The sequence below is a fragment of the Peromyscus californicus genome, unplaced genomic scaffold (genome assembly GCF_007827085.1).
Source record: "Peromyscus californicus insignis strain IS unplaced genomic scaffold, ASM782708v3 Scaffold_15__1_contigs__length_86483966, whole genome shotgun sequence".
Lineage (NCBI taxonomy): Eukaryota > Metazoa > Chordata > Mammalia > Rodentia > Cricetidae > Peromyscus > Peromyscus californicus.
The window spans coordinates 73,538,650-73,552,841 of NW_026294447.1; the positions used below are offsets into that span (position 1 = coordinate 73,538,650).

A 14,192-nucleotide genomic window follows, 5' to 3' on the forward strand; every position below is an offset into this window, starting at 1 on the left:
AAAAAAGAGCTTAAAATATTTTCCCGTTTTAATGTAAGAATTACTATTTAAGGAACCACAATTGTCTACGGTGTGTGTTTAGATGCACACACACTTTAATTATACTCCAGAAACAAGCAGAGACAGACCAACAGAACGGACACCAAGGCAGGTATCCCAAGGTGACTGGCCCCTGCTGTCTTGTCATTCTAAAAAAGACTGGCTCTCCAGACACAGTGGAGATGGGGGACAACTCCAAGGCTAACCTGCACTTGTACAAGGCCAGGGTTCACTCTACAAAGAGAAACTGAGGAAAACATGAAGACAACCAAGAGACCGAGGAGCTGGGTAGCAGGGCTCTACTCCAAACAAACACTGTGCGACCTGAAACTTCAAAGGACCGACCGTCACCATGGAAACGAGGCCTTTTTGTCTCAGTAGTCGTTTCCTGGATTTTTTTATACCAAATTTCCCCATTCCATAGAGGATGGGAAGAACTTAACACGCTCTCTGTTCTATCACGTGCAATGATTTCACAATAAAAACTGTTCCTAAGAATTCACTTAAACTTGGAGCAAAACTATGAAGACGGATTAGGAAACAAGACCCTGTTGGAGATTCTGCTTCAGTCTGTGGTGTTCTCACAACACTGCTCTTAGTGTCCAGCTATCAGCAGGTGGATACTATGAGCAAGCATTCAGAGAACCAGGTCGGCTACTGTTAAGTGATGGGCTGAGTTCAATTCTAGCTGTAAACTTTATTATCTATACACAAAAAGGTAATTAATCAGAGTCAGCTGAGCGCAAGGCAGCATACTACAGAGTAGTGAGAACAAAGTCCCCTCTGGAGGCTTCTAACTCACCACACGTCATCCATCAGAAACTAAGTGCTGTGTGCGAAAAGGGCCAACGCCACAAGGTCTGAAAACAGTGAGGATTTGGGGGCAGTTTCCAAAGAGTTAAAGTAGGACAGGAGACAAGAACCAAGCGTCTCTCTGGGACATCAGGGGTAAGGGAGGAAGAGCATTTCAATCCACAAGCTACGGATGTGACAACAGAGCTGAGTATGTGACAACAGGAACACTGGAATGAGATTTAGGAAGTGAGTCCTCTGCTAGACGCTGATGGAAATCAGCTGTTCCTTTTCCTAATGGAAGGACTGACACAGTGACCACAAAACCCCATCATTACGTAAGGTTCTTCAACCTTAAAAGTTCCTTTCAGAGCTTACTTCACTCCAGCGATCTGCTGAGAAAGCAAGCGGGAAAGGACTGGTCTGGTGCAGCACATGTTCAGGACAAGGGAGAGAGAGGAGGGGAGCAGAGATGAGGTCAGGCACACAACAGGTCACAACCCGGTCTAAGGAAACGCTTTCCGAGTCACATTCCAAGATCAAAAGTTAACCAACAGCAATACATTACAACAGTCAGAAGTCGACTTCTGGTCTACTTCTAGCTTTACCCTTAGCATTTCCAAGACTGAGATTTGGGGTATTTTTATTTTTAGCCAGGCAGACATCTGTTTCCAATGTGGACAAGGAAAGGGCAGAGGATGAAGCAGGTGAGCTCGATTCCTAAGGCATTTACAGCTGCTTCACCAACAGCAATATAGGCAGAGTATGTGGTGCCCAGTCAGCAAATACATATTAGCAGTGTGAAAAAGTTAGTAAGAAGTAACAGTCAGGGTCTAGATGGATGGCTCAGGAGGGTCCTCCGCTCTTCCAGAAGACCTGAGTTTGATTCCCAGCACCACACGGCAGCACACACCATCTGCAGCTCCAGTTTCAGAGGATCTGACGCACTATTTTCATCTCTACGGGTACATGCATGGTGCAAAATACCCATACAAGTCAAATTAAAAACTAAAAATGAATAAAGATGGTTTATACCAATAAAAAAATGACCTTCAGAGAGAGAGCCATGAACTGATGGCTCCAAGTGTGAGCACAACTTGGCATCTCCACCAGGAAGGGAATCAGGCATAACACAGTCCTACCTGGTTGCTTGGGTCTAGACCAGCGTAAGAGTTTCTTGAACTGCAGCCAACCGGAGGGGTGGCCTCTCGGATGAATTCCGACATCTCAATCCCTCCACCAGGATCGCTGTGCAGGAAAATGAGAAAAGAGAGCAACTATCATCAACTATCACAAACCATTACCTTCATTTGGGGTTCTATCTTGTTTTCTGTAAAACCAAGAGGTCCTGGTTTTTTCTCTTCTTTTTGTTGTTTTTGCAACAGGATCTCTACTAGTTCTTTATGTCCTAAAACTCAGTCTGTAGACCAGGCTGGCCTCAAACTCACAGAGATCTTCCTACCTCTGCCTCCCAAGTGCTGAGATTAAGGCATGTGCCACCGCACCAACGAGGTCCTGTTTTGTTTTGTTTTGTTTTGTTTTCAAAGAGTAAAATAAACAAAGAATGAGGACTAGTTTGTAAATCTGAAAGTTGGAACTATCTAATAACCACATCACTGTTTGGAGGTACTCAAACTCCTTTCTCAAACTGTCCACATAAAACCCGAGGAGAAACTGACCTTAATTACAGAAAGTAAATAATTGATGACACATGCCATAAAACCACTCTTGCAAAGAAGTTATTGCCGTTTGTTTCCCAAGAGCAAGTGAAAGAGGCCAACTGGAAGCAATCAGCACGCTAGCTGATGTCTCTGAGAGATACATCTGACTAACTGTATGACACAGAGACGAACACACCGGAGAAGACTCATCCCGGGTGAACTGTTCCCAGTCGTGTTTCTGTAAGTAAAGTGAACTTACTTGGGATCTAACTGCTGTAAAGAGCTAGAAGCCTGTGAGTTTAAATTTATGCTTCCTGCCCAGCATAGTGGCACACCCCTCTGATCCAGCACTTTGGAGGCAGAGGCAGGAAGACCTCTGTGAATTAAGAGGCCAGCCTGGTCTACAGAGTGAGTTCCAGGACAAACTATACTAAAACCAAAACCAAAACCAAATAAAAAACAAAGATTTATGTTTGCTGAGCTAGATTCCAATGATAAAAAGTGATGTTATATGGTCTTAGAAAATCAAAGGGTAAGGTAGTAGGCTCAAAGAGCTGATGATGCCCACATACACTACTCAGAAATAATGGCAAAAATTAAGAAAAAAATCAAATTTCAAAATCTTAAAGAAGTTATATGTTTCCTGAGGAACACAACTCTTCTTTTTTCTTTTTCTTTTTTCTTTTCTTTTCTTTTTTTTTTTTTTTTTTTTTTTTTTTTTTTTTTTTTTTTCGAGACAGGGTTTCTCTGTGTAGCTTTGCGCCTTTCCTGGAACTCACTCTGTAACCCAAGCTGGCCTCGAACTCACAGAGATCTGCCTTGCTCTGTCTCTCCAGTGCTGGGATTAAAGGCATGTGCCACACAGCCCGGCTAGGAACACAACTCTTAAAGCCACTCATCATCCTGTTTTTTATTGGAGATTGTTTACCTGTTTGAGTTTAAAGCCTTGCCATCCAGTATCTAATCCAACTCCCTGGTTGACCAAAAAAAAAAAACCCCAAATTTTTCCACTGATCTAATCTCTTCAGCCCAAACTCTGACAAGGTTTAGAATGTGTTGTCTAACAAATGGGCTCTGCCTACCAAAGGCTCTCAACACAGCTCAGCTGTAGCCTCTGACACTAGTTCTAGAGAAAGCATATTAGTCCAGTTCAAACTAGTATGGATCAGTCCAGGAGTGTTCCATAGTTGAAATAAATCTCTCTGTATCTGCTTATTTTTTTTTTCCGTCTTAAATTTATGTGTGTGAATGTCTGTGCACCGTGTGTGTCTGAAGTCTGCAGAGACCAGGAGAGGGCACTGGATCACCAGGAACTGAAGTTACAGGTGGTGGTGAGCTGCCATGTGGATACTGGGAACCAAACCCGGGGTCTCTGGAAGAGCAGCCAGTGGTCTTAGCTGCTGAGCCATCTCTCCAGCCCATGTATCTGGTAGTCTTGATGTTACGAGTTTAAAGCCTGGGGCTGCTGCAGACACTAATTGAGGCCAGGATGGTGGCATCACTTTTAATCTCAGCACTCAGGGAGCAGCAGCAGGCCTATCTCTGTGAGTCCAAGACCAGCACGGTTCACATATCAAATTCTAGGCCAGCCAGAACTTCATAGTGAGGTCCTCTCTCTCAAATTAAAAAGCAGCAGTAGCAGCTGACTGAAAGATCAGAACCTGGACACCAGAATGGGGAGCAGTGTCATGAGGTGAGTTTATCCTCTGGGTCCCAATGCACCTGAAGAGGCCCCTATGTGCGGATTTTCTAGTACTGTGAGACCAAAAAAAACCTAAAGTGTGTCTGGATGACTAACTACTCTGATACAATCAAAAGAGAATTCACGCCGGGCGATGGTGGCACACGCCTTTAATCCCAGCACTCGGGAGGCAGAGCCAGGCGGATCTCTGTGAGTTCGAGGCCAGCCTGGGCTACCAAGTGAGTTCCAGGAAAAGGCGCAAAGCTACACAGAGAAACCCTGTCTCAAAAAACCAAAAAAAAAAAAAAAAGGGGAATTCACTTGCCAGCATATCTTTACTATAATTACGATAGCAGCAGTTTGGTTTATATTTTTTTTATTACTAAAGGTCTCAGAACTATAACGTTCCTGGTTTGCTTAATGAGTTTAGGCCACTAAGAACTAACTTTCTAACTTGTTATACATCTACATAAATACACCATCCTAGAAACTAGTTACCAAGTTCATGGCCAATCCAGTACAGCAATACCTTATATAAGGCGAGGGAATGTGCTCCAGTTTGCTAGCAGCTCAGTATTAACTGACACCAGCTCAAAAATCCACACCAAGCACTTAGAGTATACGGCGTGGCAGCTCTCATCACTCCGAGCCTCTGAAGAGAACCACGCAGCCATGCCACTAGAATGCACCCTCTCAGTCAGACCCACAGGAATCAAAGGATGCAGGGCAAAGGCAAGACAAGGGGAGTAAACACCAAAGGATGCAGGGCAAAGGGAAGACAAGGGGAGTGAACACTAACACCAGAGGAAGGACGGGAACCTCCATCTTGTTTTATATCTACACTTGTATGTGCATAGACATCACCTTCATTCCTACACCACAGAACACATCCATCTAAACTTTAGAACGCAGTATTCCTATATATTCATAAAGTGACGAAACCATCATCACACTCAGTTTTGGAATACTGCCATCACTTCAAAAACAAACACTTTTACCTGTTGCTTCTCTCTGTCTTTCCATCTCCTGCACTAGGCAAACACTGACCTACTTTCTATCTCTACAGATGTGCCCCCACCTGGGCATTTCATATCAATGGAAGTAGGGAGCATGTAGCACATAGTGGCTAGAAATGGCTTCCTCCTCTTAACATATTCAAGAGTCATTCACATTGTAACATGTAACACTTCATTTATACTTGTGGCCAAAAAACATTCCACTGTATGGACAGGTAATTGTTTATTCAGCCAGAGGCAAAACTATCTTATTCACTTTCATAAACCATTTCTGATTAAAAAAAAAATCCGCCGGGCGGTGGTGGCACACGCCTTTAATCCCAGCACTCGGGAGGCAGAGGCAGGCGGATCTCTGTGAGTTCGAGGCCAGCCTGGTCTGCAGAGCGAGATCCAGGACAGGCGCAAAGCTACACAGAGAAACCCTGTCTCGAAAAACCAAAAAAAAAAAAAAAAATCCAAGTGGTCATAATATAAATGACCGTATGCCAGTCTTAGAAGTGTTTGTTTTGTTTTGATTTTCTGATGAAATCCTCCCTAAAATTTGTAAATGTCACTATCCTTGTTTTACATAGGAAAGAGTAAACTATTACAGAGGTAAACTCTAGCAGAAGATGTCAGCATGAACAAGCTAAACTGTTGACAGTGTGTGGACCAACCTGCTCTTCACCTGCCATGTACTTGGTGCAGGTCTGTCTGAGCCCCAGTCTGTAAAACATAAAGGCACGCACACTCTTTCTAAGAAACTGTGCTGTCCTTTGACACCAGACACTTAGATTCCTCTGTCCCCAACTGCCAATTACTCACTATCACTTGGGGCAGGTTTCTTCACTCCGTCCCTGCTGACCCTGGGGCCCTATAAGTCATGAGTGTGGGGGACGGGCCTGCGCACAGCAGCTGGCAGCAGTCCTGGTCCTTCCCTTCCCACCACTGATGCCAGCAGCAGCCCCCAGTTGTGGGAAGTCGAGAACTGCCAGATGCCCAGGGGCCAGTGTCACTCCCAGAGAGAAACAATGATCTAGAACAAACACTGGTCCCTAGTCAACACAGAGGGGTAGGAAAGGAAATATTCAAGAAATGAAAATGACTAAGCTAAAAAGGAAAGAAAGGAAGAACAGCTCCTTTATCTTGAAAATCCTCTAATAAGGACTGGAGAAATGGCTCAGCGGTTAAGAGAACTGATTGTTCTCTTACAGGACCTAGTTCAATTCCCAGCACCCACATGGCGGCTCACAACTGTCTGTAACTCCAAGATCTGACACCTTCCAACAGACATACATGCAGTAAAACACCAATGCACATAAAATAAAAATAAGTTTTAAAAAATCCTCTAATAAAATGACCGTCCCTCTCTCTTCTCTACAACCCTAAGTTGTGGGTTAAATACAGCACAGCACACAAAATGAGGCACACGCTTTCCTTCATAGTGAGATGCCAGGGTTGGCAATGGAGTGCTCAGCACTCACGTGTTGAGTTCAACAGTTTACAATTCTTACAGAAGCAAAGTGGTTCGCTGCAGTAAGCCATGGACCAAATTCAGGGAACCTCAAACTTTATGCCTTAATTTCCCCGTCTGTTAAAAAAAAAGAAACACAGAACCAAATACAAGGAAAGGCAGAGAAGCAGAAGTCTAACATGAATTAGAGAGGAGACATACTGTCATATCAACTGCTGAGGCCCAAGCTTTGGTCAGAAATGCCATTAGCACCCTTATAACACTGTTCACAATTGTAATCTAGATTATAACGATGCTTATAAAATAAGAATAGATGAAAAACAATGTCCCTAAGCAGAGTAATCTCTTTCAGAAACCTTAGCCTAAAATCCAGTTTCATACAGATTAAATAGAGCTTTGGTTTATAGTATGACAAGTACTAGTGTCAAAAGAAACAGAAAATGCAGTCTCCAGAACACTAGCATCCAAATCCTTAAATTCCATGATTCCCTTCTTCTCCTAATGCTTTAAAAAGATAATAAAAGCATTAAGGATTCTAAGTCTTTAAGATAAAGATCTAAGTAGTTTTGAACTGCTGTATCACGAAAGAGCAGGCACTGAAAACAACCACGAGGCCCCAGGAGTCATTCACTCATACTAGAAACTGACTGCCCCAAGGTGCCGAGCACAGCGGCTGACTCTGGAGAGAAACTCTGTGCAGTCCTGATGGCCTCCCTCCCTCAGAACAGAATGTGAGACTCACAAGTGGGAGAGTGAAAAGGAGATGTAAAAACAAAAGCCTACAGCAGAAATCTCAACAGTCAAGTTTTGAAAAGATGGAGAATCCTCAAAACACTAAAACTCAACCTACCCTATGGGCCAGCTACACAGTTCCTTGGATATGCCCAAAGGGCTCCACATTCTACTTCACAGACCCTCGCTCAGCCATGCTCATTGCTGCTCTAATTACAACAGCTCAGAGATGGAGACAATCTGAATGTCCTTCAACTGATGAAAGGGTAATAAAAATGAGGTACATACACAATGGAATACATCCAGCTATAAAGAAAAATGAAATCATGAAATCTGCAAGTAAATGGATGGACCTAGAAAAGATTATCTTGAATGAAAGAACTTAGACCCCGAAAAACAAATGCTGCATGTTCTCTCTCATTTGTGGATCCCAGCTCCAAATCTTAAGGTGTGAGTAGTACAGTTACCATCCCTGATGAAACAAGTTTCTCTTTATAGAGAAACGAAAACCATCACAGAAAACCACAACTGGATACAACGCAGAGATCAATTGATCTGGAGGAACCCATCCCTAGTGGATACATCTACATCACAGCTCCTGCATCTATGTGCAGGGAACATCAAGGAAGAGGGGCAGGAAGACTGTGATAGCTAGAGGACCACGAAGCCGCTGTCCCTTAGAAATGGATGCATAAGTAACCCCAAACATGGCAATATCAATAAACATGCTAACGTGGAAGGGGGACATTTCATGGGGTCTCACCCACCCATGGGGTCCCACCTACCCATAGATAACGAACTATATGCTGGGAGAGGTGAATTAGCCTTTTCCAGGGGTTGGTTGTTCAATACAAAGTGATCAGCCCTGAAACCATATACACATCAACAACAAAAACTGACTCAGCAGGTTCTGTTTATGTGTTGTGTATACATACACACATTGATACATATGTAACAATAGTAAAGAAAAAGAAGCTGTCGATTTGAGAGGAAGGATGGAGGAGTCGGAGAGAGGAAAGGGGGGTGATATAATTCTTTAATTAAAAAAATCTTTAAAAAAGAAAAGATAAAGATGTACACTAGTACTATTTCAATTTAGACAGGTGTTAAAAGCCACAGTCAACAAAAAACCAGTTAAACAAGAAGTAGGGTTAAAAAGGTAAAAATAAAACTGTCATCACATAGGAAACCAAGACATTACACAAAGTACATCATTGATAAGCAAGTTTAGTAAGATTTCTAGATATAATGAAAACTGCTACATTTAAGAGAGGGAAAAAAAGACAGTAAAATTTAAAAACTTTTGAAGTAGAAAACAAAAAAAAATTAACAAATTTATTTTTAATGAAGAAACGATAAAACCCAAAAGAATTTTGGAAGATGAAAATAAATGGAGAAAAGTTTTATACTACAGAGAAATATAGACTCAAAAGGAGAATCTCTATTTTCAAAGCAATCCCAAGAAGAATGACAAAGTCTGTATCGAAGGACAAAGAGCAGCCGAAGTGACCACAGCAGTCCTGGGCATGAGCAAGGCCAGCAGGAGCAGCCGAAGTGACCACAGCAGTCCTGGGCATGGACAAGGCTAGCAGGAGCAGCCGAAGTGACCACAGCAGTCCTGGGCATGGACAAGGCTAACAGGAGCAGCCGAAGTGACCACAGCAGTCCTGGGCATGAGCAAGGCCAGCAGGAGCAGCCGAAGTGACCACAGCAGTCCTGGGCATGGACAAGGTTACCAGGAGCTGCGCTGCAGAAAGTTTCTGAGATGAGAAAGACTGTGAGGACAGGCACTGGATCAGCACAGCAGAAAAGACAGTCAGGAACATGTCCCCAGGGACGGAATTCCATTTCCAACACAGAGAATACAGTGGCTGCCACCCAAAAGAGCAGGTTAAACAATAATGGAGGGAAAAATGAAGTCTTACCCCTTATACGACACTATGGACCGATGTAATTTCAGATAAAACTCAAATGCAAAAATAAACAAAGTTTTTAAAAATATAGAAGAATATCAGATGTCTGTACAGGGAATACTTCTGGAAAACACAAAGGTGTCCATTACTAAAAAAGGGTAAGTTTTGATTTATTAAATCCAAGAAAGAGTTAAAGATACAGTTCGGCTGGTAGAGAGCCTTCCTGGCATTCCCCAGGTCCTGGATTCAATCCCCAGTACCAACAAAATCCAAAAAACACACAAACCTTAAAAAGTATGATAACTAAACCAAATGTCATAGTACTAGCCTATAAGCCCAACGCCTTGAGTTGAAGGCAGAAGGATCAAGAGTTCAAGGCCATCTTCAGTTACATAAGTGCAAGGCTGGCCCGTGTGACTTGAGATCCAATCTCAAACCAACAACAAAAGTATAATGACCCTAAGAAATCTTATGGAAAGAAACACAGCAAACTCAGAGATGCCTTAGCACACAGAAGTAATAAAGAGTGGTGTGAATACATGAACCAGAAAGCTACACATGTCACAAATGGGCAAAGGGAAGAACAGAAAGCTAACTGGCGCCAAGGTGATGGTGAAGTGCTCACTGGAAGCCACAGTGAAGCACAGTTCAGACTCCTGAATGGCAAAGTGCTGTTTGTCTTTGGAGATGAGGGTTTCCCTCTGCGGCCAGGTGGATCTCAGAGGCATAGTAATCCTGTGCCAGCCTACCAGGTGCTGGGATTACAGGTGTGTGCCACTCTGTCTGGCTCAAAGTTAAATTTTCACCAGTACCAAATGTTTATGTGGATATGAACAATAAGGACTTTGACAATTAACTGATAAAAATCATTTTGGCAAACAGCTTGAAATTACCCAATAAAATGAACTCAAAGATGCCCTAAGAACCAGCTTGCTCAAGTGTACCAGAAGATATGCAATAATGTTACCAGAGGAGAAAGTTGGAAATAATCTGAATGGCCGCTAGCAGAATGGCTAGGCTATAATCTCTCCCTAGAGTATGGAACGTGAATAAATAAAAGCTACAAATATTAACTTAAGTAAACACACTGTGCAAAAACTGCCCCTCACAGAGAAATACAGCATAAGCCAAAGCATACAAAATAAATAATAAACACATTTAGGAACATCCATAAGGACCATGACATGAAAACAGAAAGCGCCAGGCGGTGGTGGCGCACGCCTTTAATCCCAGCACTCGGGAGGCAGAGCCAGGCGGATCTCTGTGAGTTCGAGGCCAGCCTGGTCTCCAAAGCGAGTTCCAAGAAAGGCGCAAAGCTACACAGAGAAACCCTATCTCGAAAAACCAAAAAAAAAAAGGAAAGGAAGGAAGGAAGGAAGGAAGGAAGGAAGGAAGGAAGGAAGGAAGGAAGGAAGGAAGGAAGAAAGGAAAAAAAAAGAAAAAGAAAACAGAAAGCATGAATGAAACAGGAAACAGTGCATGAGCTTATCCATAGCTGTATGCTGCTCTAGGTCCTAAACTGTGTGGTGAGTGATTACGTACTGACCTGGATACTAGGTCTCTGAATTATCCTCATATTTGGTATGGTCTTTGACATACACATTTTCACAATAAGTTCTTGAAAAGAAAATACAAAGACAACAGAAGCACTAACACATACTATTTATAAGCAGAGGCAATCAGAATAATCACAGAGTAGTTCCCTGTGCCAGGGCTGTTCTAGGAGCTACGCAGACTAACTCGCCTAGTCTTTTAAAGAGTTTATGGAATGACATTTACATTTGCCTCATCACCTGACAAGCTCATGTAACTTCGCCAAGACCACATGATTAGAAATACTGCAAACCCCAGATCAGTGAGCAGTCTGTGTTCTGCTGCTTACCTGTGGAGAGTGCGGCTTTAAACATTCTAAGTTTTCAGAATACATACTTTCCCCCATGTCTATCTTCCTTTTATATGGAAGTAATAAACAAAGAAACATGCAGAACTCTTTTTTAGATTATAATTTGATATAATAAATAAAATCTCTACTACATTCTTGGAAATTTCCTATTTCAAAGGTTTATTTTCTTCAAATTTAATACAATTATCACCAAAATTCCAATGGAAGATTTTCTGGAGAATAAGCAAGTACATGTCTCACCAAAAAAGTTAAATATGCACATGAGAACAGCCAGAGTAGACCGGGGGGGGGGGGGGGGGGGGGGGGGGGGGGGCACGCCTTTAATCCCAGCACTCGGGAGGCAGAGCCAGGCGGATCTCTGTGAGTTCAAGGTCAGCCTGGTCTACAGAGCTAGGTCCAGGTCAGGCACCAAAACTAAACAGAGAAACCCTGTTTCAAAAAAAAGAGACTAGCTAAAGTAATCCTGAGGGGAGAGACCCACTGAGGATGATTCATATTACACTTAATTAAGCCTGTTACAGAACTACAGTGATAAAAACAGCATGATGTATATGTGGGGAAAGGAGTGGAGCAGAAAGAAAGCTCAGAGCCTGACTCGGATGCTCCTGGTCTCCATGTCTGCACGCTGTAAACCCAGGGAGGTAAACAAGTGCTCATCAACAGTATCCAGAAAAAGAAAACAAACTACATCTACACTAAACATGTATAGATGGTTTTCTTATTAATCCCTAAACAATCTAATAACCCCATCCGTATCACTCACACTGTGTTGGGTGTTTTAAAGTTTACACAGAAGGATGAATGGTGACGACATGGGAACCCTACACCATTCTGCAGACAGAGGACTAGAGTTTCTGCTGCCTACCATGCACAGACTAGCCATGCTGGGAACACTGTGTGAGTTGAAAACATCAGCATGGAAAAAAGGCATTTCAAATTGCTGGGAAAGAAAAATGTTTATTTAATGAATTTATTATTTAATAGACGAAACTAACAAATCAAAACTATGTTAGGATGTTTTCATACAATTTAAGAGCAAAACAAAAAAAAATAAGAAAGAAAATTGGAGTAAATGTTTATATAACTGGGGGAAATTCTCACAGAACTTGGAAATAAACAACAAACTGACACATAATATAAACTGTGGCATACAAGCAGGCGAAAGCTGAGGAAAGTATACAACACAGACCATGAAGGACTCACCATAAACGTATATGTTCATCAAATTAATGGCAATACCACTACAGCAACTCTCTCTTAGAGAAGTCCAGACCCGTGCTGTAGGGGAAGCCTGCCTGCTTGCTTGCTTTTTCTTTCTTTCTTTTCTTTCTTTCTTCCCTCTTTCTTTCTTTCTTTCTTCCTTTCTTCCTTCCTTCCTTCCTTCCCTCCCTCCCTCCATCCCTCCCTCCTTCCTTCCTTCCTTCCTTCCTTCCTTCCTTCCTTCCTTCCCAAGTGCCCGGTTTGGGGTTTTCTTGTTTGTTTGGTTTTGGTTTTGGTTTTGTTTTGCATTCCTCATGCTTAAAGTCTATTTTAGTATCTTTAATAAACCCCATCTCTGAGTCATAAAAACAGTACTACAGATAGCAAAATAGACATCAGAGGAAGAAATACAAGTAGTAGCAACACATGAAAATGCTTCTAACCCATTAGTAATCTACAACTCCAACAACGAGCTATTACTTTTTTTGTTAGAATACTACATACTCAGTGTTATTCAAAGAAAATAAGTAAGAGGCCACAAACTATTGGTCACAGTGGTTAAAATGGCAAAAAAAAAAAAAAACCCTTTGGAATTTAGTGACATCAGAAAACTTAGTAACATGTAGCCTTTCCAGTAATTACATTTCTAATAAATTAAGATTAAAAATATAATAATTTAGCCGGGCGGTGGTGGCGCACGCCTTTAATCCCAGCACTCGGGAAGTAGAGGCAGGCGGATCTCTGTGAGTTCGAGGCCAGCCTGGTCTACAGCGCGAGATCCAGGAAAGGCGCAAAGCTACACAGAGAAACCCTGTCTCGAAAAACCAAAAAAAAAAAAAAAAAAAAAATATATATATATATATAAAATAATTTCCCAGCACTCGGGAGGCAGAGCCAGGCGGATCTCTGTGAGTTCGAGGCCAGCCTGGGCTACCAAGTGAGCTCCAGGAAAGGCACAAAACTACACAGAGAAACCCTGTCTCGAAAAAACAAAACAAAACAAAAAAAAAAAAATACAATAATTTAAAATGAGTAACACAGTGATCTTTTTCACAATAAGATTTAAATTTGAAATATTCAAATAACTAAAAATAGGGGCTGGAGCGATGGCTCAGCAGATAGGAGCACGTGTTGCTCTTGCAAAGAACCCAAATTTGGTTCCCAGCACCCACACGGCAGCTCACAACTATTTGTAATTCCAGTTCCAGAGAACCTGACGCCTTCTGCTTCCAAGGGCACCAGGCATGTACATGGTACACAGACATACATCCATACAAAAGCAAAAAACAACTTGTTTAAAAAAGAGAGGTTAGGGGGCTGCAGAAATGGCTCAGAGGTTAAGAGCAGTGACTGCTCTTCCAGAGGTCCTGAGTTCAATTCCCAGCAACCACATGGTGGCTCACAACCATCTGTTATGAGATCTGGTGCCCTCTTCTGGCCTGCAGACAGACAGACATGCAGGTAGAACATTGTATACTAAATAAATAAATCTTTTTAAAAAAAAAAAATAAAAGAGAGAGGTTAGGGCGGTGGTGGAGCACGCCTTTAATCCCAGCACTTGGGAGGCAGAGGCAGGCGGATCTCTGTAAGTTCGAGGCCAACCTGGTCTATAGAGCGAGATCCAGGACAGGCTCCAAAGCTACACAGAGAAACCCTGTCTCGAAAAACCAAAAACAAGCAAACAAAAAAACAACAGAGGTTAAATTACATCTATATAATGCAGTTTATATCATTAAAAATATCAAAGAAAAAGTGCTTTTACTATACTTCAAATACTTACTGAGTAACTATTAGTGCCAAAC

General features: G+C 42.2%; 1 protein-coding gene across 5 annotated transcripts in view; it reads right to left on the reverse strand.

Moving 5' to 3' along the window:
• Window positions 1-14,192, reverse strand: part of Pcnx1 (pecanex 1) — a 150,816-nt gene that overhangs the window by 101,375 nt on the left and 35,249 nt on the right. For all 5 annotated transcript variants that reach the window (XM_052739404.1, XM_052739403.1, XM_052739401.1 and 2 more), the window contains exon 3: window positions 1,974-2,079. In XM_052739404.1, coding sequence (XP_052595364.1) covers window positions 1,974-2,079 — 106 coding nt within the window. The remainder of the gene's footprint in view (window positions 1-1,973; window positions 2,080-14,192) is intronic.